General features: G+C 42.4%; 1 protein-coding gene across 1 annotated transcript in view; it reads right to left on the bottom strand.

Moving 5' to 3' along the window:
* Positions 1-25,107, bottom strand: part of LOC118369764 (glutamate receptor ionotropic, delta-1-like) — a 353,361-nt gene that overhangs the window by 139,051 nt on the left and 189,203 nt on the right. The window contains exon 3 of the mRNA XM_035754436.1: positions 1,205-1,489. Coding sequence (XP_035610329.1) covers positions 1,205-1,489 — 285 coding nt within the window. The remainder of the gene's footprint in view (positions 1-1,204; positions 1,490-25,107) is intronic.

Raw genomic sequence — 25,107 nt, 5'->3', positions numbered from 1 at the left:
TATACTCCACCCCTTTTCCCCACTCACCCTATACCCCACCCCTTTCCCCCACTCACCCTATACTCCACCCCTTTCCCCCACTCACCCTATACCCCACCCCTTTCCCCCACTCACCCTATACACCACCCCTTTCCCCCACTCACCCTATACCCCACCCCTTTCCCCCACTCACCCTATACACCACCCCTTTCCCCCACTCACCCTATACACCACCCCTTTCCCCCACTCACCCTATACACCACCCCTTTCCCCCACTCACCCTATACTCCACCCCTTTCCCCCACTCACCCTATACCCCACCCCTTTCCCCCACTCACCCTATACTCCACCCCTTTCCCCCACTCACCCTATACCCCACCCCTTTCCCCCACTCACCCTATACACCACCCCTTTCCCCCACTCACCCTATACTCCACCCCTTTCCCCACTCACCCTATACCCCACCCCTTTCCCCCACTCACCCTATACCCCATCCCTTTCCCCCACTCACCGTATACCCTAACCCTTTCCCCCACTCACCCTATACCCTACCCCTTTCCCCCACTCACCCTATACCCCACCCCTTTCCACACTCCCCCTATACCCTAACCTTTTCCCTAACCTTTTCCCCCACTCACCCTATATCCCACCCCTTTCCACACTCACCCTATACCCTAACCCTTTCCCCCACTCACCCTATACACCACCCCTTTCCACCACTCACCCTATACACCACCCCTTTCCCCCACTCACCCCCTTACCCTACCCCTTTCCCCCTCTCCCCCACTCACCCTGTACCCTACCCCTCTCCCCCACTCACCCTATACCCTACCCCTTTCCCCCACTCACCCTATACTCCACCCCTTTCCCCCACTCACCCTATACACCACCCCTTTCCCCCACTCACCCTATACCCCACCCCTTTCCCCCACTCACCCTATACCCTACCCCTCTCCCCCACTCACCCTATACCCTACCCCTTTCCCCCACTCACCCTATACTCCACCCCTTTCCCCCACTCACTCTATACACCACCCCTTTCCCACACTCACCCTATACCCCACCCCTTTCCCCCACTCACCCTATACACCACCCCTTTCCCCCACTCACCCTATACACCACCCCTTTCCCCCACTCACTCTATACTCCACCCCTTTCCCCCACTCACCCTATACCCCACCCCTTTACCCACTCACCCTATACCCCACCTCTTTCCCCCACTCACCATAGTCAGCATCATAGAAGATGATGAACTTCTGCCAACGCAGCTCAGTGACCAGGGTGAGCATGACGTCGTTGAGGCGTACAGGCGGGCGGGCGGCCAGGGTGTAGCTCTCCCCGTCAGGACTTGGGTTGAGGTGGCAGGCGGTGCGAGGCGTGCCCTGGCCGTTTCTCTGAATAAACAGGTGGGGTATGTGCATGGCGTCGGTCAAGGACTGGAGGGCGTTGGCGGATGCACAGCCTGTAGATGTTACCAGTGCCAGTATGCCCTGGTTCATCAGCTCACAGGCTAAAGAGGGACAAGGATGAGAGGGACATGATGAGACAAACTTCAGACAATCCAATTAGACAACATTAGAGCACGTGGAACCAGTACTAGTCAAATGAAAGTAGTGCGTTCTGTTTGTAGAAATAACAAAGATAAAGATGGAGATAATAAAATGCCCCCTGAAGATCAAATTGCTGGAGAAGGGAATTTAGAAGGGACTTATGGCTTCAGAAATTATGTGAGGTGGAGGGGCCGCAGTTAAAGGATAGGGCTCAGCAGTGCAGGACATTGTTAGGGTAGGACCCAGTAGGGCAAGGCAGGATATGGGCAGGGAAGGAACTGAGGGCACATACAGCCATGGGCATTGGAACAACAGGAAGAGGATGGGTGAAAGGGCAGGTAGGGCCTGTAGAAAAGTAAACAAAACATCCCTTTAATATCACCCAAAAAATGCACAAGTACTACAGCAAGTTAAGTAATAAATCCCTCTTTCCCTTTTGCACCCCCTCACCCCTCCCCACCCCCACAGAAACATGTCATCCCTGAAATCTGTGTCACCCAGATTAACATACAAATCCATTTTTGTAATACTTGTAGTTTCTGACATAGTTGGTCCAGCCACCACTTCCTCCTGCTGTTTGTTTATGTGTGTGTGCTTTGGAAAAAATCTCAATAAGATCTTTAAAAAAAAGTTCAAGTTGTCTGTTGGGACGAATTACTGAGAGTAGAGTAAAATATTTATACAGAGTCTTAACATCTATTCCTTCAAATTTACCCTGATAAGCTGCCCATTATAAGTAGTAGTAAATATTTTATGAATGTTGCACATCTGTCAGGGAGTGTCTGGTTATGAAGTGTTATGAAGTATTGTGCTAGTTGTAAGGGTTGTAAATGAGCTTGGAGGCATTAAAACATATAAAATGTACATTTACCAGTGCTTTAAAGCTAGTGGCTGCCATGTACACAAGTGGATGTCTTTGTTAAAATATAAAATAAAGTGTACCGTCATAAGTTGAAGAAGTTTGGTTACAGTGTAGGAGCTGTAGATCTTCCAAACTTCACACAATCTCACACTCACCTACACACATAAACTCAAAGGAGACACTTACAGTATAAGTCTAATTAACAGGGGACTCTCATTCAGTCTTAATAAGGCAGGAAACGTTCAGTCAACCAGGTCTTGGGTTAATGAATACTTGTCTTGCATCAATGAGTATAGTCAGTGCACCTGATCATTTCATGAGTAAAAGTACTGCTCTCTGCCCCCATAAAATGTATAAATAGCTGTCCGGTCAACTAAACAGGTCCTCTCCCTTGCAGGCAGATTTTAGAGTCTAGTATAACCAGAAAATATTCTGTGCAATCTAAAACTTCTGCAGCAAATTCCAGACTAGAGAAATGAGGAGCTTTATTTGTGGCTATTGGTAGAGCCGTATCTGTGTAGAGTTACAATCTATACATACCAAATATAATCCTCTACTACTAATCTTATTTGAACACGAGAAACATGATCACCACATTTGGAATTCAAGTCAACATTTGTCATATAGTCAACAGGCCTCTTTTTATCCTTTATCTGAGCACAAACAAAGCGCTAATTAAATGCAACAGTAATTAAATGTGTGCCCACTCTTTGTTAAAAATCACCCAATTAAGTGTAATCTCTTTGAAATGCTTAGAGAGACTCGCATGCTCATAATGACGTGAAATCCAAAACAAAAGCATTACAATGCACAAAGACCAGCCACCTAGAACAATACAGAAGGTTAAACAATGACAAATGACTATAGAGCACGGAGTGTGGTTACGCATGACAAAAGGGAGAAAGAAACTATAGCTGGACAAGAAATGCATCAGAAATCAGGAAGATCAGCTATAGCAATGTTGCTCTGATCCGCCAAGCAGCACACAAGGATGGGGGGGGCATAGGATGAGGAAGGGGGCGACTGTGGATGGAGTCATACTAGGATGCTGGCGTGGAGGGACTATTAATGTGACAAATGGGACATTTATCTGCCGACTCCCAGCACAGGACTACATTAAGCCATTGTAAATCAGGAGCACTGGGGCAACTAAAGAGCATGATGAGGGGTTGAAAATAGAGGAGGAAGAGAGAGAGAAAGAGAGAGTGAGGAGAGAGAGAGACAATCGGGGAGATATAAATGGGAATTCTTGAAATGACAGGACCAAAAACAGCAGGAGGGTGAGAGAAGGAAATGGGGGAAACAGAGAAATTGATGAGAGAGGGAAAGATGGACTTGACTACCAAACAAGCTACTTGGAGGCATTTAGGGGATTGAGGGACCTATTTTCCCAGAGGCACCTTCACATTCGAATGAATCACCCATGACCTGAACCCTCAGCAGCTCAAAGTCCCTTTGTACTCTCCACTGGCTTGGCAACCACAAGTTCAGTTGGACAGTTTAGTAGAGGAAGTCAGTGGTTGAAATTACAGCACAGAAAGTACAAAACATTTAAGTCAATATTACTTTTCTTAATTATTAGAATATAAAATCAAATTGTATTTGTCACATGCATGGACTCTGTGTACAATAATCATGTTTAATATCATTTTTAAATGACTACTTTATCTCTGTACCCCACACATACAATTATGTGTAAGATACCTCAGTCAAGCAGTGAATTTCAAAAACAGATTCAACCACAAAGACCAGAGAGGGTTTCTAATGCATCGCACAGAAGGGCACCTATTGAGCAGCTGTAGACAATAATCACTATACCCCTACCTACATGTACAAATTACCTCGACTAAAGTGTACCCCCGCACATTGACTCAATAGTTTATTTAGTAAACATTTTCTTAACTCTATTTCTTGAACTGCCTTGTTGGTTAAGGGCTTGGAATTAAGCATTTCATGGTATATTCGGCACATGTGACAAATACAATTAGTTTTGATTGACCCACCCCAATTTGCATACCTCACCAACAGATCCACAGATGATGCAATCTCTATTGCACTCCACACTTCCCTTTCCCACCTGGACAAAAGGAACACCTACGTGAGAATGCTATTCATTGACTTCAGCTCAGCGTTCAACTCCATAGCGCCCTCAAAATATCACTAAGCTAAGGACGCTGAGACTAAACACCTCCCTCTGCAACTGGATCCTGGACTTCCTGATGGGTCACCCCAAGGTGGTAATGGTAACAACACATCTGTCACGCTGATCCTCAACACGGGGCCCCTCAACGGTGCGTGCTCAGTCCCCTACTGTGCCTCCTGTTCACCCATAAATGCATGGCCAAGCACGACTCCAACACCATCATTAAGTTTTCCGATGACAAAACAGTGGTAGGCCTGATCACCGACAATGATGAGACCTATAGGGAGGAGGTCAGAGACCTGGCAGTGTGGTACCAGGATAACAACCTCTCCCTCAACATGATCAAGACAATGATCGTGGACTACAGGAAAAGGAGGGCCGAGCACATCCCCATTCTCATCGACGGGGCTGTAGTGGAGCAGGTTGAGAGTTTCAAGTTCCTTGGTGTCCACATTACCAAAGAACTATCATGGTCCAAAAAAAAGTTATACAGCTGCACCTGCGAGAGCATCCTGACTGGTTGCATCACAACCTGGTATGGCAACTGCTCGGCCTCTGACCGCAAGGCACTACAGAGGGTAGTGTGTATGGCCCAGTACATCACTAGGGCCAAGGTTTCTGCCACCCAGGACCTATATACCAGGCAGTGTCAGAGGAAAGCCCTAAAAATTACCAAAGACTCCAGCCTAGTCATAGATTGTTCCCTCTGCTACCGCACAGCAAGAGCCAAGTCTAGGTCCAAAAGGCTTCTTAACAACTTCTACCCCCAGCCATAAAACTTCTGAACAGCTTATCAAATGGCTACCCAGACTTTTTAAATTGACCCCCCCACCCCCTTTTTACACTGCTGCTACTCTCTTTTTATTATCTATGCATAGTCACTTTACCTAGATGTACTGTACATATTACCTTAATTGAGGTGGCAGGGTAGTCTAGTGGTTAGAGCGTTGGACCAGTAACCAGAAGGTTGCAAGTTCAAATCCCTGAGCTGACAAGGTACAAATCTGTTGTTCTGCCCCTCAACAGGCAGTTAACACACTGTTCCTGAAAATAAGAATTTGTTCTTAACTGCCTTGCCTAGTTAAATAAAGGTTCATTTGTTTTTACATTGACTAACCTGTGCCCCCTGCACATTGGCTCTGTACCGGTACCCCCTGTATATAACCTTGTTACTGTTCCTTTATTGTTGCTCTTTAATTATTAGTTATTATTTTACTTCAGTTTATTTTAGTAACTGTTCTGCCTGCGGCTATGGAACCCTGACCTGTTAACCGGACGTGCTATCTGTCCCAGACCTGCTGTTTTCAACTCTCTAGAGACAGCAGGGGCGGTAGAGATACTCTTAATGATCGGCTATGAAAAGCCAACTGACATTTACTCCTGAGGTGCTGACTTGTTGCACCCTCGACAACTACTGTGATTATTATTATTTGACCCTGCTGGTCATTTATGAACATTTCAACATCTTGGCCATGTTCTGTTATAATCTCCACCCTGCACAGCCAGAAGAGGACTGGCCACCCCTCATAGCCTGGTTCTTCTCTAGGTTTCTTCCTAGGTTTTGGCCTTTCTAGGGAGTTTTTCCTAGCCACCGTGCTTCTACACCTGCATTGCTTGCTGTTTGGGGTTTTAGGCTGGGTTTCTGTACAGCACTTTGAGATATCGGCTGATGTAAGAAGGGCTATATAAATACATTTGATTTGATTTAGTAAATAATTTCTTAACACTTATTTTTCTTAAAATTGCATTGTTGGTTAAGGGTTAGTAAGTAAGCATTTGGCTGTAAGGTTGTGTTCGGCACAGGTGACAAATAACATTTCATTTGGAAGTGTTCCAAAAACACGATTTCCCACATGTGAAATGATGTGTTTTTTCTGTAAGGGTCAGTGTAAAAAGAAGATGCTGTGTTCATTTTCTCCTGGAATAAAGGCTATACAAATATTTCAGTCGCATGACAGACAAGCCTCTCTCTAACATTCAGAGGTCTTCAGAGGCACTGGCAAGGATGATAATGATGGAATAATGACTCCTAAATGTTCCCACTAGGGTGGACGACCCTGTCATTCATATGCCGCGAGTATCTGACTCTTCATGTCCGTTCAACTGCAGGCCTTATTCCAGAACTCCGTCAGGGTTTCAACTTACTGTTGAGAGTTAGAATAGTAGAATACACAAGGTGCAATTTTGAAATTTGGTTGTGCATCAGCAGTTTTTCTCTTCTTATGTCAGTCACTGACAGTCTCTCAATTTGCCCATGTCAACTAACATTGTTTAAATTGTAAGTTAGTCTTGCGACCATCTATCTCAACTTGTAGTAATCATGGTTGAATTACCGACCGGGGGGGCCCCATTGATTTTGCTAGTCACTCTCAGTCAGGTGTCACATTAAAAACTGCAAATAGTTCTCTCCATCCTATGGCAAAATGTGTAGAATGGTAGGAAATGGCAGGAAATTCGCTGTAAACTGAAAATGTGTAGAATTCCAGGGAATTAACTCTAAAACTTAGAATTTTGCTTATAGCCCCCAAAACTTGAGCGCTGACTATATGTGTGGGTATGGATTTGGGAACACAGACCCACGAGCCACTGCGGCCCCCCATGATGAGTTTCAGATTTTTTTGTGGCGCCCACCCCCATCAAAGGTACCCATCCCTGTTTTAAGTACTATGGCAAGATGTTTTCGGCATGGGTAGAAAACCTTAACCGTCAAAAAAGCAATAATGCATTTGTGTGTGGGGGTGAATTTCAAACACACCTAAACACAGTGCATGTCATTAGTAGGGCTGTGGCTATGGACAACATTTTGTCAGCCGGTGATTGTCAAACCAAATAACTTTTGGTCTCAAGGTAATTGACAGTTAATTAACATAAAACACCATTTAGCATCTCCTGACATCCACTACAAGCCACTGATGCAGACCTTTGGAATATCTACATTTCAAAAAGTCTAATATATCCATGTAATATAGCCTACACCTTCACAATAAACCTATTATTTATTTTAGACAAAAATAAAAGATTTGAAGAAAATGTAGTCTATTTCAGAAGAACAGAATAACATACTCTAAGTTGTCCTTATGTTAGGTCCTGATCTGGCTATGCCATATGGCTGTGGGCTACACTAGCTGGGCTATACGTTTTGATTTTTAATACATTGTAAGGCTGCAAGATGCGACTAATGATGATTTGAAAAAAGTTGCTTGAAGGCATGAGCTCTGCTTTCTTTTTGCGCAGGCTGCACACACTTCGTCAGTCTCTCATTCATAATTTGAGAAGCATTTGATAACGCCTTGAATTTCCCGGCGGCATTCCCTTTGTGTGGCCATAAAACAACCTAAACAAATCCATGCCTTTTGCAGCCCTTCTCCCTGAGTGCTGCCTGCTCCGAAGCACCTCTCATCTCACTCACATGGCTCTCCCTCACGTCATCGTGTCTTTGTCACAGACTACAAGTGAAGACATACACATCAGGGAAGCAACAGTGCGGGTCCTTATTCAATTCTGAGGTGCATATTGAACATATTGGAATTACTGTCCACATTTACTTTTAGTGAGCCAACAAGAGGAGTAGGCGTAATGAACAGCAAAATCACTAGCTTATGTCAATCTACTATCCCCCATAGTACAAAAGTTGACCTATAAATAAATATTCCAAATGAATACAACCACTAGCATAAAAAAAACGTTTCCCGCAATACGCTTGATGCAAAAGTTCAGAATGTTTAGCTGAAAATGTTGATAAACAAAATTCAGCAAAATAGAAACGTCCTCTCACTGTCAATTGTGTTTATTTTCAGCAAAATTAACATGTGTAAATATTTGTGTGAACATAACAAGACTCAACAACTGAGACATAAACTGAACAAGTTCCACAGACATGTGAAAACAGAAATGTCCCTGAACAAAGGGGAGGTCAAAATATAAAGTAACAATCGGTATCTGGTGTGGCCACCAGCTGCATTAAGTACTGCAGTGCATCTCCTCCTCATGGGCTGCACCAGATTTGCCAGTTCTTGCAGTGAGATGTTACCCCACTCTTCCACCAAGGCACCTGCAAGTACCCAGACAATTCTGGTGGGAATGGCCCTAGCCCTCACCCTCCGATCCAACAGGTCCCAGGCGTGCTCAATGGGATTGAGATCTGGGCTGGCCATGGCAGAATACTGACATTCCTGTCTTGCAGGAAATCACACACAGAACGAGCAGTATGGCTGGTGGCATTGTCATGCTGGAGGATCATGTCAGGATGAGCCTGCAGGAATGGTATCACATGAGGGAGGAGGATGTCTTCCCTGTAATGCACAGCGTTGAGATTGCCTGCAATGACAACAAGCTCAGTCCGATGATGCTGTGACACACCGCCCCAGACCATGACGGACCCTCCACCTCCAAATCGATCCCGCTCCAGAGTACAGGCCTCGGTGTAACACTCATTCCTTCGGGGAAAAACATGAATCCGACCATTACTCCTGGTGAGACAAAACCGCTCGCCATCAGTGAAGAGCACTTCATGCCAGTCCTGTCTGGTCTAGCAACGGTGGGTTTGTGCCCATAGGTGACGTTGTTGCTGGTGATGACTGGTGTGGACCTGCCTTACAACAGGCCTACAAGCCCTCAGTCCAGCCTCTCTCAGCATATTGCGGACAGTCTGAGCACTGATGATGGGATTGTGTGTTCCTGGTGTAACTCGGGCAGTTGTTGTTGCCATCCTGTACCTGTCCCGCAGGTGTGATGTTCGGATGTACCGATCATGTGCAGGTGTTGTTACACGTGGTCTGCCGCTGGGAGGATGATCAGCTGTCCATCCCGTCCCCTGTAGCGCTGTCTTAGGCGTCTCACAGTACGGACATTGCAATTTATTGCCCTGGCCACATCTGCAGTCCTCATGCCTCCTTGCAGCATGCCTTAGGCACGTTCACACAGATGAGCAGGGACCCTGGCCAGCTTTCTTTTTGTGTTTTTCAGAGTCAGTAGAAAGGCCTCTTTAGTGTCCTAAGTTTTCATAACTGTGACCTTAATTGCCTACCATCTGTAAACTGTTAGTGTCTTAACGACTGTTCCACATGTGCATGTTTATTAATTGTTTATGGTTTATTGAACAAGCATGAGAAACAGTGTCTAAACCCTTTACAATGTAGATCTGTAAAGTTATTCTGATTTTTACTAATTATTTTTGAAAGACATGGTCCTGAAAAAGGGACGTTTCTTTCTTATTAGGCTATTTCTTCACATTATAAGCACAGCAATGCAAGAAAACACCAGTATCAAAAGTGACAACAAATGGGATTATGCATATAATGCTTTTATTATGAAGGCATTTTTATGGTGAAAATGTTCTTAACCCAAGTTGAAAGTCACGCGCTGCATACAGTATGTATGCCAGTTAGGCTCTACACACCTTGTAAAGCGGATTAATGTGCTTAATTTTAAGAATTTATTTGGCCACTTTAGTTGTGATTACAAACCTTATCAAAACATATAGACCTATGGGCTAGACTACAGAGGTGTGGAACTATGATTTGAAAAAGTCACAAAAAAAGGCGCTGTTTCTTGCCTTAAGCTGGGCATCATTCACAGGTGATAATATGTCCTTCACAAGTGATGGGCTAATATTGTCACCCATCAGACTATTCTTGATTGAATTTTGTCTTTACATACAGTATACTAAATAATATATGTGTGGAATTCATTTAGATTTAGAATGAACCATTATCATGCACCTGTCTCGAAACAGGGGAAGAAACATGTCATCTCTGCACTTAAATGGTGAATGGAGGACGCTTTTCCTGTGGTTCATTTTCATTCCAGCCAGGTAGGCTATACTCCTGTTGTAAAAGATAAGCAATGTGCTTAAGATTAGCTAAATATTAGGAAAGTTGAGAAATACATTTAGTAGGCCTAGAATGCTGATGGGATCTTCCTCTTTTTAATAGAGGCCATCACTGTTTTCATGGGCCTGTAGCCTATAGAAAAGTTGCACAAGATGGGGCTCTCATAAAGTGTTTGATTTGATTTTCGATGACATTTGCATTGATGTCAGAGTGATTAGAGGGACAATAGAGTGCTGAGTATCGGTTTGGTAGGCTACTAATGACATACATTTTCTGCAGAGCAATCCATTGCAATGAATGAGATTATCGTGCATGTGTACAGTCGTCATTGTAACATAGCAGAACAGAGCTAATGCACCACACTGCTGTGGTGAAATTAGATAAATTGGGGCTGTCGTAAGAATTTAACACTGCAATTGAGATGATCTCATTTAGTGTCTTTCTCTGTGAACTCAATACAGATGATTCAAAGGGGAAGCCATTGCTAAGATAATCAGTGACTGCAGTAGTACTAACACCATTCATTTTGTAACACTGGTAAGCTAGCTGTAAAACAGGCAGAATGTAGACAGAAATAATTATAGGTATATATTGTGACATCACCAAAGAGTCAGATTAACAGATTACAACACCAGCCACACGTATTCCACATTTGCCCATGATCCTAACAGTAAACAGAAACCAATCTGATTTGCAAATATCTTCTGATGCATTGGTTATTCAATGGAAGGAATACACATAACGAATTACAATTAGACAATACACATTCAATAATTCCATAGATTTCCACCAGTATACTTCAGTAGGTATTCAATCCAAATCTTCTCTGATCATTCACTCCTTTTGACCGTGGTTAATCTGTGAAATGCGATAGTTTCTGGTTATGACAGTATCTGTAAAAACCATATGGTTGATTTTAAAGGCTTGCTATCAAACACACCAAAATTTGAAGATACGCCCGTGTGTCACGCCCTGGCCATAGAGAGGCTTTTATTCTCTATTTTGGTTAGGCCAGGGTGTGACTAGTCTGGGCATTTCTGTGTTTTGTATTTCTTTGTTGTTTGGTCGTGTGGTTCTCAATCAGAGGCAGCTGTCTATTGTTGTCTCTGATTGAGAACCATACTTAGGTAGCTTTTTCCCCATATGGGTTTTGTGGGTAGTTGTTTTCTGTTTTTGTGTCTGCTTTGTTGTTTTGTTATTCAGTGTGCAGTTCTAAATAAAAGCATGAACACAAACCATGCTGCACCTTGGTCCTCCACTCCTTCCAACAGCTGTTACACCCTGCCCGTTAAGATAAACATCTTAAAAGAAAATTAATCAGAAAAAAACAGAGAACCTATCTCTGCTCTCTGCCCTCTGATTCAATGTGTTCTATCAATCACAAACTGTTGCCACCCACACACTCACAACAAACCATCAGTTTGTGCAGACAGACAATAATTAATCTGGTCAATCAATTAAAAGACGATTCGTCACTTGCTAATATTCACACTAATTCCTCTGGGCTGTTGTTAGCTTGACAAATTACAGTAGCATTGTTAAAGTAGCCAAACATAGCACACCGTTGCACAACCACATGTCTGAAAACGGCCTCTCAAATCAGGATTCTAGGTAGTTATGTTACTACAGTATGCTACCACACCCTGCTTTAGAACATATGGATTTTAGAGGAAAAGTAAGAAAGCTGTCCCTCCCTCAAGGAGAGATTTTAATTCCCACTTATCAATCATGGTTGAGAGGTTCTGAGCGTTTTAGTCTGGGGCTGGGCTCCACATCTTGCCCTGTTTGGGTCAAATGCTGACAGGTGCAGCTCAGTGAATCACTCTCCATCTGCTAATGTGACTGTCAGGCACCTTATCACCATCTCTACTCTGCACCCTGCTACGGGTACTATCCCTTACAAAAATGTACCATGGTACTACTATGGTACTTTCACTTATACCATGTTATAGTCTGAATCATGGAAATGCATCATGGTTTTAGCCTTGAAGTATGATGGTACTACTATTGTACCTAAATATTACTATGGTATGGCATCATATATACCACGGTACTGATCTGAATCATGGAAATGTACCATGGTTTTAGCCTTGAAGTATGATCGTACTGCCTTGCACCTAAATAATACTATGGTATTACGTCGTTAATACAATTAGCATAGATGTGGATCATGGAATAATCATGGTTTTAACCTGCATTATACTACCATGGTAAAGCACAATTATGATAAATGGTACCATGGTACAATAGCAGTATAATGCATCAAATAAATAACCTCCAAAGGTCAAAAGAGGTTGGTTGATATTATATATTTTTCATTTATATGCCAGTATGGGCAAGTTCCTAAGAAGGTCAGAAGCATTAGGCTACTATTGTTGGTCCTAGTTTGTCTGTAACGTCACATAAAAATAAAACAAGTTGCTGACATAAAGGGGTGATACTTTCTGTATTAATAGTCACGTTTTTTGCTTATGTCTGAGTTCCCTGTGTTGCCAGAAATGTGGGAGATTGGGAGAATGTGAGATACTGTATATGGTAGCTTAATCTTTGGCATTTTGTATTCATGTATTTATAGTCAAGGGGTGTGCTTGTTTTGGCCCGAGGGAGCCGCTTACTCTAGTGATTGCTTCACGCTCTCACTCTACAGTGACTCTAACGCTAGCCTGTCACTCTACAGTGACTCTCTCGTTAGCCTGCCTAGTCAGTGAGTCAGTTGAATGAGATAGAAGCACTAGATAAACACATTGTTTTAAACCTGATCTTCATGGTAAGCAAGTTATTCAACATAGAATATGAAACACCAAGTTAAGCAGAACGTAATGATATTATTGCTGTTATTTTTTTATTACGTTTTGATAAATTTATCAAAGTCAGCTAGCATAGAAACTAACATCGGCTCCAGTCACGCTAGCCTGTCGTAGTCATGACAACAGAGGACTCCAACGAACTTTCACACTTGTACTGTTCATCCACGAATGTGTGGCTTTGCACGGCATCAACTCCATCATCAAGTTTGTTGATGACACCACCACGGTTGTAGGCCTGATAACCAACAACAATGAATCAGCCTATAGGGAGGAGGTAAGTGAACTGCCATTGTGGTGTCATGACAGCAATTTCACCTTAAACGTCAGCAAAACAAAGGAGTTAATTGTTAACTTCAGGAAACAGAGTAGGGAACATGCCCCGATCCACATCAATGAGACTGTTGTAGAGAGTCATGAGTTTCAAGTTCCTCGGCATCCACATCACCGAGGACTTGTCATGGACCTACAACACCACCACTCTTGTCAAGAGGGCGCAACAGAGTCTCTACTTCCTAAGGCTGGTGAAGAAATTCAGCATGCCGCCCCGTGTCTTCTCCAAATAGTACCACTGCTCCGTCCACGACCATAAGGCCCTCCACCATGTGATAAAGATGGCCCAGTCCATCACTGGGACCGTGCTTCCACTAATCCAGAACATCTATTTGAAACAGTGCCTGAGAAAGACCCGCAGCATCATCAAGGACCCCACACACCCCAGCCACGAGCAGTTGTCTCTCTTCCAGTCGGGCAGACGTAATCGAAGCATAAGGTCTGATGCCAACAGGCTCAGAGACCGTTTCTATCTACAAGCCATCAGACTGCTGAACACTTTAACTGGACTGACCACCTTAGCACACAGCTGCTGCTCTTATTGTACTGCTGAATTAATACACTTGCCCCCCATCCCCCTCTTCAACCATACATGTGTAAATAAATAATAATAATAATAATAATAATAATATATGCCATTTAGCAGACGCTTTTATCCAAAGCGACTTACAGTCATGTGTGCATACATTCTACGTATGGGTGGTCCCGGGAATCGAACCCACTATCCTGGCGTTACAAATATTGGATGATAAATGATTGACTTCTTTTATTATACTTATGCTAAGATATTCATTTTACTTCATGTTCGTATTCTTATTTTTACTATTTCCTATTGTTGTTGCATTGTGGAGAAGGAACCTGAAAGTAGGCATTTAGTTGGGGGATGTATACCTTGCGTATCCCATATATACGACTATTATAACTTGAAACAGAGAGCCTAAACAAAGAGAAACATTGTAACTTGCTGTTGTTAGGGATATGTTGAGAACGACATGATGAAAATGTATTCATGAGATAAGATGATAATTAATATGAATACCTATGTACAAATGTAGAAATCTATATGTGTAGCCTAGTCAGTTGAATGAGAGAGAGAGCCAACTGAAATCGAAGCGAAAAGCACAAGATAAACTAATTATTTTAAACATTATGTTCAAGATTTCAGATTCCATTCATTCTTATCACCATACCCTATCCAGGTCCCAAGGATTAAGAGGGTACTAGACCATGGGTTTTTCACCAAGCTCTAAAGATGTTGGAGAGGGTACACTTCACTACTAGAACATGGGTTTTTCACCAAGCTCTAAAGATGTTTAAGAGGGTACACTTCACTACTAGACCATGGGTTTTTCACCAAGCTCTAAAGATGTTTAAGAGGGTACACTTCACTACTAGACCATGGGTCTTTCACCAAGCTCTAAAGATGTTGGAGAGGGTACACTTCACTACTAGACCATGGGTTTTTCACCAAGCTCTAAAGATGTTGGAGAGAGTACACTTCACTACTAGACCATGAGTTTTTCAAAAGCTCTAAAGATGTCTAAGAGGGTACACTTCACTACTAGAACATGGGTTTTTCACCAAGCTCTAAAGATGTTGGAGAGGGTACACTTCACTACTAGACCTTGGGTTTTTCACCAAGCTCTAAAGATGTTGGAGAGGTACACTTCACTACTAGACCATGGGTTTTTCACCAAGCTCTAAAGATGTTGGAGAGAGTACACTTCACTACTAGACCATGGGTTTTTCACCAAGCTCTATAGATGTTGGAGAGAGTACACTTCACTACTAGACCATGGGTTTTTCAAAAAGCTCTAAAGATGTTTAAGAGGGTACACTTCAATGCTAGACCATGGGTTTTTCACCAAGCTCTATAGATGTTGGAGAGAGTACACTTCACTACTAGACCATGGGTTTTTCAAAAAGCTCTAAAGATGTTTAAGAGGGTACACTTCACTACTAGACCATGGGTTTTTCACCAAGCTCTAAAGATGTTGGAGAGGGTACACTTCACTACTAGACCATGGGTTTTTCACCAAGCTCTAAAGATGTTGGAGAGAGTACACTTCACTACTAGACCATGAGTTTTTCACCAAGCTCTAAAGATGTTGGAGAGGGTACACTTCGCTACTAGACCATGGGTTTTTCACCATGCTCTATAGATGTTGGAGAGAGTACACTTCACTACTAGACCATGGGTTTTTCACCAAGCTCTAAAGATGTTGGAGAGGGTACACTTCACTACTAGACCATGGGTTTTTCACCAAGCTCTAAAGATGTTGGAGAGGGACCATACACTTCACTACTAGACCATGGGTTTTTCACCAAGCTCTAAAGATGTTGGAGAGAGTACACTTCACTACTAGACCATGGGTTTTTCACCAAGCTCTATAGATGTTGGAGAGAGTACACTTCACTACTAGACCATGGGTTTTTCAAACATCTCTAAAGATGTTTAAGAGGGTACACTTCAATACTAGACCATGGGTTTTTCACCAAGCTCTATAGATGTTGGAGAGAGTACACTTCACTACTAGACCATGGGTTTTTCAAAAAGCTCTAAAGATGTTTAAGAGGGTACACTTCACTACTAGACCATGGGTTTTTCACCAAGCTCTAAAGATGTTGGAGAGGGTACACTTCACTACTAGACCATGGGTTTTTCACCAAGCTCTAAAGATGTTGGAGAGAGTACACTTCACTACTAGACCATGAGTTTTTCACCAAGCTCTAAAGATGTTGGAGAGGGTACACTTCACTACTAGACCATGGGTTTTTCACCATGCTCTATAGATGTTGGAGAGAGTACACTTCACTACTAGACCATGGGTTTTTCAAAAAGCTCTAAAGATGTTTAAGAGGGTACACTTCACTACTAGACCATGGGTTTTTCACCAAGCTCTAAAGATGTTGGAGAGGGTACACTTCACTACTAGACCATGGGTTTTTCACCAAGCTCTAAAGATGTTGGAGAGGGTACACTTCACTACTAGACCATGGGTTTTTCACCAAGCTCTAAAGATGTTGGAGAGGGTACACTTCACTACTAGACCATGGGTTTTTCACCAAGCTCTAAAGATCTACTAGATGTTGGAGAGAGTACACTTCACTACTAGACCATGGGTTTTTCACCAAGCTCTATAGATGTTGGAGAGAGTACACTTCACTACTAGACCATGGGTTTTTCAAAAAGCTCTAAAGATGTTTAAGAGGGTACACTTCACTACTAGACCATGGGTTTTTCACCAAGCTCTAAAGATGTTGGAGAGGGTACACTTCACTACTAGACCATGGGTTTTTCACCAAGCTCTAAAGATGTTGGAGAGGGTACACTTCACTACTAGACCATGGGTTTTTCACCAAGCTCTATAGATGTTGGAGAGAGTACACTTCACTACTAGACCATGGGTTTTTCACCAAGCTCTATAGATGTTGGAGAGAGTACACTTCACTACTAGACCATGGGTTTTTCAAAAAGCTCTAAAGATGTTTAAGAGGGTACACTTCAATACTAGACCATGGGTTTTTCACCAAGCTCTATAGATGTTGGAGAGAGTACACTTCACTACTAGACCATGGGTTTTTCAAAAAGCTCTAAAGATGTTTAAGAGGGTACACTTCACTACTAGACCATGGGTTTTTCACCAAGCTCTAAAGATGTTGGAGAGGGTACACTTCACTACTAGACCATGGGTTTTTCACCAAGCTCTAAAGATGTTGGAGAGAGTACACTTCACTACTAGACCATGAGTTTTTCACCAAGCTCTAAAGATGTTGGAGAGGTACACTTCACTACTAGACCATGGGTTTTTCACCATGCTCTATAGATGTTGGAGAGAGTACACTTCACTACTAGACCATGGGTTTTTCAAAAAGCTCTAAAGATGTTTAAGAGGGTACACTTCACTACTAGACCATGGGTTTTTCACCAAGCTCTAAAGATGTTGGAGAGGGTACACTTCACTACTAGACCATGGGTTTTTCAAAAGCTCTAAAGATGTTTAAGAGGGTACACTTCACTACTAGACCATGGGTTTTTCACCAAGCTCTAAAGATGTTTAAGAGGGTACACTTCACTACTAGACCATGGGTTTTTCCATGGGTTTTTCACCAAGCTCTAAAGATGTTGGAGAGGGTACACTTCACTACTAGACCATGGGTTTTTCACCAAGCTCTAAAGATGTTGGAGAGGGTACACTCACTAGTAGACCATGGGTTTTTCAAAAGCTCTAAAGATGTTTAAGAGGGTACACTTCAATACTAGACCATGGGTTTTTCACCAAGCTCTATAGATGTTGGAGAGAGTACACTTCACTACTAGACCATGGGTTTTTCAAAAGCTCTAAAGATGTTTAAGAGGGTACACTTCACTACTAGACCATGGGTTTTTCACCAAGCTCTAAAGATGTTGGAGAGGTTTAAGAGGGTACACTTCACTACTAGACCATGGGTTTTTCACCAAGCTCTAAAGATGTTGGAGAGGGTACACTTCACTACTAGACCATGGGTTTTTCACCAAGCTCTAAAGATGTTGGAGAGGGTACACTTCACTACTAGACCATGGGTTTTTCACCAAGCTCTAAAGATGTTGGAGAGAGTACACTTCACTAAAGATGTTGGAGAGGGTACTAGACCATGAGTTTTTCACCAAGCTCTAAAGATGTTGGAGAGGGTACACACTTCACTACTAGACCATGGGTTTTTCACCAAGCTCTATAGATGTTGGAGAGAGTACACTTCACTACTAGACCATGGGTTTTTCAAAAAGCTCTAAAGATGTTTAAGAGGGTACACTTCACTACTAGACCATGGGTTTTTCACCAAGCTCTAAAGATGTTGGAGAGGGTACACTTCACTACTAGACCATGGGTTTTTCACCAAGCTCTAAAGATGTTGGAGAGGGTACACTTCACTACTAGACCATGGGTTTTTCAAAGATGTTGGAGAGAGTACCAAGCTCTAAAGATGTTGGAGAGGGTACACTTCACTACTAGACCATGGGTTTTTCACCAAGCTCTAAAGATGTTGGAGAGGGTACACTTCACTACTAGACCATGGGTTTTTCACCAAGCTCTATAGATGTTGGAGAGAGTACACTTCACTACTAGACCATTGGTTTTTCACCAAGCTCTATAGATGTTGCAGAGAGTACACTTCACTACTAGACCATGGGTTTTTCAAAAAGCTCTAAAGATGTTTAAGAGGGTACACTTCACTACTAGACCATGGGTTTTTCAAAAAGCTCTAAAGATGTTTAAGAGGGTACACTTCAATACTAGACCATGGGTTTTTCACCAAGCTCTATAGATGTTGGAGAGAGTACACTTCACTACTAGACCATGGGTTTTTCAAAAAGCTCTAAAGATGTTTAAGAGGGTACACTTCACTACTAGACCATGGGTTTTTCACCAAGCTCTAAAGATGTTGGAGAGGGTACACTTCACTACTAGACCATGGGTTTTTCACCAAGCTCTAAAGATGTTGGGTTTTTCAGCTCTAGATGTTGGAGAGAGTACACTTCACTACTAGACCATGGGTTTTTCAAACATCAAGCTCTAAAGATGTTTAGAGAGGGTACACTTCACTACTAGACCATGGGTTTTTCACTCTAAAGATGTTTAAGAAGCTCTATAGATGTTGGAGAGAGTACACTTCACTACTAGACCATGGGTTTTTCAAAAAGCTCTAAAGATGTTTAAGAGGGTACACTTCACTACTAGACCATGGGTTTTTCACCAAGCTCTAAAGATGTTTAAGAGGGTACACTTCACTACTAGACCATGGGTTTTTCACCAAGCTCTAAAGATGTTGGAGAGGGTACACTTCACTACTAGACCATGGGTTTTTCACCTAAGCTCTAAAGATGTTGGAGAGGGTACACTTCACTACTAGACCATGGGTTTTTCACCAAGCTCTAAAGATGTTGGAGAGAGTACACTTCACTACTAGACCATGAGTTTTTCACCAAGCTCTAAAGATGTTGGAGAGGGTACACTTCACTACTAGACCATGGGTTTTTCACCAAGCTCTATAGATGTTGGAGAGAGTACACTTCACTACTAGACCATGGGTTTTTCAAAAGCTCTAAAGATGTTTAAGAGGGTACACTTCACTACTAAAAAGCTCTAAAGATGTTTAAGAGGGTACACTTCACTACTAGAACATGGGTTTTTCACCAAGCTCTAAAGATGTTGGAGAGGGTACACTTCACTACTAGACCTTGGGTTTTTCACCAAGCTCTAAAGATGTTGGAGAGGGTACACTTCACTACTAGACCATGGGTTTTTCACCAAGCTCTAAAGATGTTGGAGAGAGTACACTTCACTACTAGACCATGGGTTTTTCACCAAGCTCTAAAGATGTTGGAGAGGGTACACTTCATTACTAGACCATGGGTTTTTCACCAAGCTCTATAGATGTTGGAGAGAGTACACTTCACTACTAGACCATGGGTTTTTCACCAAGCTCTATAGATGTTGGAGAGAGTACACTTCACTACTAGACCATGGGTTTTTCAAAAAGCTCTAAAGATGTTTAAGAGGGTACACTTCACTACTAGACCATGGGTTTTTCACCAAGCTCTAAAGATGTTGGAGAGGGTACACTTCACTACTAGACCATGGGTTTTTCACCAAGCTCTAAAGATGTTGGAGAGGGTACACTTCACTACTAGACCATGGGTTTTTCACCAAGCTCTAAAGATGTTGGAGAGGGTACACTTCACTAGTAGACCATGGGTTTTTCACCAAGCTCTATAGATGTTGGAGAGAGTACACTTCACTACTAGACCATGGGTTTTTCAAACATCTCTAAAGATGTTTAAGAGGGTACACTTCAATACTAGACCATGGGTTTTTCACCAAGCTCTATAGATGTTGGAGAGAGTACACTTCACTACTAGACCATGGGTTTTTCAAAAGCTCTAAAGATGTTTAAGAGGGTACACTTCACTACTAGACCATGGGTTTTTCACCAAGCTCTAAAGATGTTGGAGAGGGTACACTTCAAAGATGGGTTTTTCACCAAGCTCTAAAGATGTTGGAGAGGTACACTTCACTACTAGACCATGGGTTTTTCACCAAGCTCTAAAGATGTTGGAGAGGGTACACTTCACTACTAGACCATGGGTTTTTCACCAAGCTCTAAAGATGTTGGAGAGGGTACACTTCACTAGTAGACCATGGGTTTTTCACCAAGCTCTATAGATGTTGGAGAGAGTACACTTCACTACTAGACCATGGGTTTTTCAAACATCTCTAAAGATGTTTAAGAGGGTACACTTCAATACTAGACCATGGGTTTTTCACCAAGCTCTATAGATGTTGGAGAGAGTACACTTCACTACTAGACCATGGGTTTTTCAAAAAGCTCTAAAGATGTTTAAGAGGGTACACTTCACTACTAGACCATGGGTTTTTCACCAAGCTCTAAAGATGTTGGAGAGGGTACACTTCACTACTAGACCATGGGTTTTTCACCAAGCTCTATAGATGTTGGAGAGAGTACACTTCACTACTAGACCATTGGTTTTTCACCAAGCTCTATAGATGTTGCAGAGAGTACACTTCACTACTAGACCATGGGTTTTTCAAAAGCTCTAAAGATGTTTAAGAGGGTACACTTCACTACTAGACCATGGGTTTTTCAAAAAGCTCTAAAGATGTTTAAGAGGGTACACTTCAATGCTAGACCATGGGTTTTTCACCAAGCTCTATAGATGTTGGAGAGAGTACACTTCACTACTAGACCATGGGTTTTTCAAAAGCTCTAAAGATGTTTAAGAGGGTACACTTCACTACTAGACCATGGGTTTTTCACCAAGCTCTAAAGATGTTGGAGAGGGTACACTTCACTACTAGACCATGGGTTTTTCACCAAGCTCTAAAGATGTTGGAGAGGGTACACTTCACTACTAGACCATGGGTTTTTCACCAAGCTCTAAAGATGTTGGAGAGGGTACACTTCACTAGTAGACCATGGGTTTTTCACCAAGCTCTATAGATGTTGGAGAGAGTACACTTCACTACTAGACCATGGGTTTTTCAAACATCTCTAAAGATGTTTAAGAGGGTACACTTCAATACTAGACCATGGGTTTTTCACCAAGCTCTATAGATGTTGGAGAGAGTACACTTCACTACTAGACCATGGGTTTTTCAAAAAGCTCTAAAGATGTTTAAGAGGGTACACTTCACTACTAGACCATGGGTTTTTCACCAAGCTCTATAGATGTTGGAGAGGGTACACTTCAGCTCTAAAGATGTTGGAGAGGGTACACTTCACTACTAGACCATGGGTTTTTCACCAAGCTCTAAAGATGTTGGAGAGGTACACTTCACTACTAGACCATGGGTTTTTCACCATGCTCTATAGATGTTGGAGAGAGTACACTTCACTACTAGACCATGGGTTTTTCAAAAAGCTCTAAAGATGTTTAAGAGAGTACACTTCACTACTAGACCATGGGTTTTTCAAAAAGCTCTAAAGATGTTTAAGAGGGTACACTTCACTACTAGACCATGGGTTTTTCACCAAGCTCTATAGATGTTGGAGAGAGTACACTTCACTACTAGACCATGGGTTTTTCAAAAAGCTCTAAAGATGTTTAAGAGGGTACACTTCACTACTAGACCATGGGTTTTTCACCAAGCTCTAAAGATGTTGGAGAGGGTACACTTCACTACTAGACCATGGGTTTTTCACCAAGCTCTAAAGATGTTGGAGAGGGTACACTTCACTAGTAGACCATGGGTTTTTCACCAAGCTCTATAGATGTTGGAGAGAGTACACTTCACTACTAGACCATGGGTTTTTCAAACATCTCTAAAGATGTTTAAGAGGGTACACTTCAATACTAGACCATGGGTTTTTCACCAAGCTCTATAGATGTTGGAGAGAGTACACTTCACTACTAGACCATGGGTTTTTCAAAAAGCTCTAAAGATGTTTAAGAGGGTACACTTCACTACTAGACCATGGGTTTTTCACCAAGCTCTAAAGATGTTGGAGAGGGTACACTTCACTACTAGACCATGGGTTTTTCACCAAGCTCTAAAGATGTTGGAGAGGGTACACTTCACTAGTAGACCATGGGTTTTTCAAAAGCTCTAAAGATGTTTAAGAGGGTACACTTCAATACTAGACCATGGGTTTTTCACCAAGCTCTATAGATGTTGGAGAGAGTACACTTCACTACTAGACCATGGGTTTTTCAAAAGCTCTAAAGATGTTTAAGAGGGTACACTTCACTACTAGACCATGGGTTTTTCACCAAGCTCTAAAGATGTTGGAGAGGGTACACTTCACTACTAGACCATGGGTTTTTCACCAAGCTCTAAAGATGTTGGAGAGGGTACACTTCACTAGTAGACCATGGGTTTTTCACCTAAGCTCTAAAGATGTTGGAGAGGGTACACTTCACTACTAGACCATGGGTTTTTCACCAAGCTCTAAAGATGTTGGAGAGAGTACACTTCACTACTAGACCATGAGTTTTTCACCAAGCTCTAAAGATGTTGGAGAGGGTACACTTCACTACTAGACCATGGGTTTTTCACCAAGCTCTATAGATGTTGGAGAGAGTACACTTCACTACTAGACCATGGGTTTTTCAAAAAGCTCTAAAGATGTTTAAGAGGGTACACTTCACTACTAGAACATGGGTTTTTCACCAAGCTCTAAAGATGTTGGAGAGGGTACACTTCACTACTAGACCTTGGGTTTTTCACCAAGCTCTAAAGATGTTGGAGAGGGTACACTTCACTACTAGACCATGGGTTTTTCACCAAGCTCTAAAGATGTTGGAGAGATGTTTTTTCACCAAGAAAGATGTTGGAGAGAGTACACTTCACTACTAGACCATGGGTTTTTCACCAAGCTCTAAAGATGTTGGAGAGGGTACACTTCATTACTAGACCATGGGTTTTTCACCAAGCTCTATAGATGTTGGAGAGAGTACACTTCACTACTAGACCATGGGTTTTTCACCAAGCTCTATAGATGTTGGAGAGAGTACACTTCACTACTAGACCATGGGTTTTTCAAAAAGCTCTAAAGATGTTTAAGAGGGTACACTTCACTACTAGACCATGGGTTTTTCACCAAGCTCTAAAGATGTTGGAGAGGGTACACTTCACTACTAGACCATGGGTTTTTCACCAAGCTCTAAAGATGTTGGAGAGGGTACACTTCACTACTAGACCATGGGTTTTTCACCAAGCTCTATAGATGTTGGAGAGAGTACACTTCACTACTAGACCATGGGTTTTTCAAACATCTCTAAAGATGTTTAAGAGGGTACACTTCAATACTAGACCATGGGTTTTTCACCAAGCTCTATAGATGTTGGAGAGAGTACACTTCACTACTAGACCATGGGTTTTTCAAAAAGCTCTAAAGATGTTTAAGAGGGTACACTTCACTACTAGACCATGGGTTTTTCACCAAGCTCTAAAGATGTTGGAGAGGGTACACTTCACTACTAGACCATGGGTTTTTCACCAAGCTCTAAAGATGTTGGAGAGGGTACACTTCACTAGTAGACCATGGGTTTTTCAAAAAGCTCTAAAGATGTTTAAGAGGGTACACTTCAATACTAGACCATGGGTTTTTCACCAAGCTCTATAGATGTTGGAGAGAGTACACTTCACTACTAGACCATGGGTTTTTCAAAAAGCTCTAAAGATGTTTAAGAGGGTACACTTCACTACTAGACCATGGGTTTTTCACCAAGCTCTAAAGATGTTGGAGAGGGTACACTTCACTACTAGACCATGGGTTTTTCACCAAGCTCTAAAGATGTTGGAGAGGGTACACTTCACTAGTAGACCATGGGTTTTTCACCTAAGCTCTAAAGATGTTGGAGAGGGTACACTTCACTACTAGACCATGGGTTTTTCACCAAGCTCTAAAGATGTTGGAGAGGGTACACTTCACTACTAGACCATGGGTTTTTCACCAAGCTCTAAAGATGTTGGAGAGGGTACACTTCACTACTAGACCATGGGTTTTTCACCAAGCTCTAAAGATGTTGGAGAGGGTACACTTCACTACTAGACCATGGGTTTTTCACCAAGCTCTAAAGATGTTGGAGAGGGTACACTTCACTACTAGAACATGGGTTTTTCACCAAGCTCTAAAGATGTTGGAGAGAGTACACTTCACTACTAGACCATGGGTTTTTCACCAAGCTCTAAATATGTTGTAGAGAGTACACTTCACTACTAGACCATGGGTTTTTCACCAAGCTCTAAAGATGTTGGAGAGAGTACACTTCACTACTAGACCATGGGTTTTTCACCAAGCTCTAAAGATGTTGGAGAGGGTACACTAGGCCTAGGCTTTGCCATTGCAGAGCGAGTACCATAAATTACTACGTTTTTGGTCACTTTACGCAAAAAATGGTGGGACACAGACCATCATGATAATACATTCTAAACAACTGCGATGTTTAACTACACACTGCTAGTACAAAACCATTGTATTTTTTGTTGATTGTATTACTATGGTACATTTTTTAAGGTATACCAACCCACCTCCGGAATACAATACTCCCATTATCGACATGCCCAAACTAGTCTTTCAGTGTTTTCTCCAGGGATGTACT

The sequence above is a fragment of the Oncorhynchus keta genome, chromosome 36 (genome assembly GCF_023373465.1).
Source record: "Oncorhynchus keta strain PuntledgeMale-10-30-2019 chromosome 36, Oket_V2, whole genome shotgun sequence".
NCBI classification, from domain to species: domain Eukaryota; kingdom Metazoa; phylum Chordata; class Actinopteri; order Salmoniformes; family Salmonidae; genus Oncorhynchus; species Oncorhynchus keta.
The sequence above is the reverse complement of the archived record's forward strand: the minus strand, read 5'-3'. Positions and strand labels throughout refer to the sequence as shown.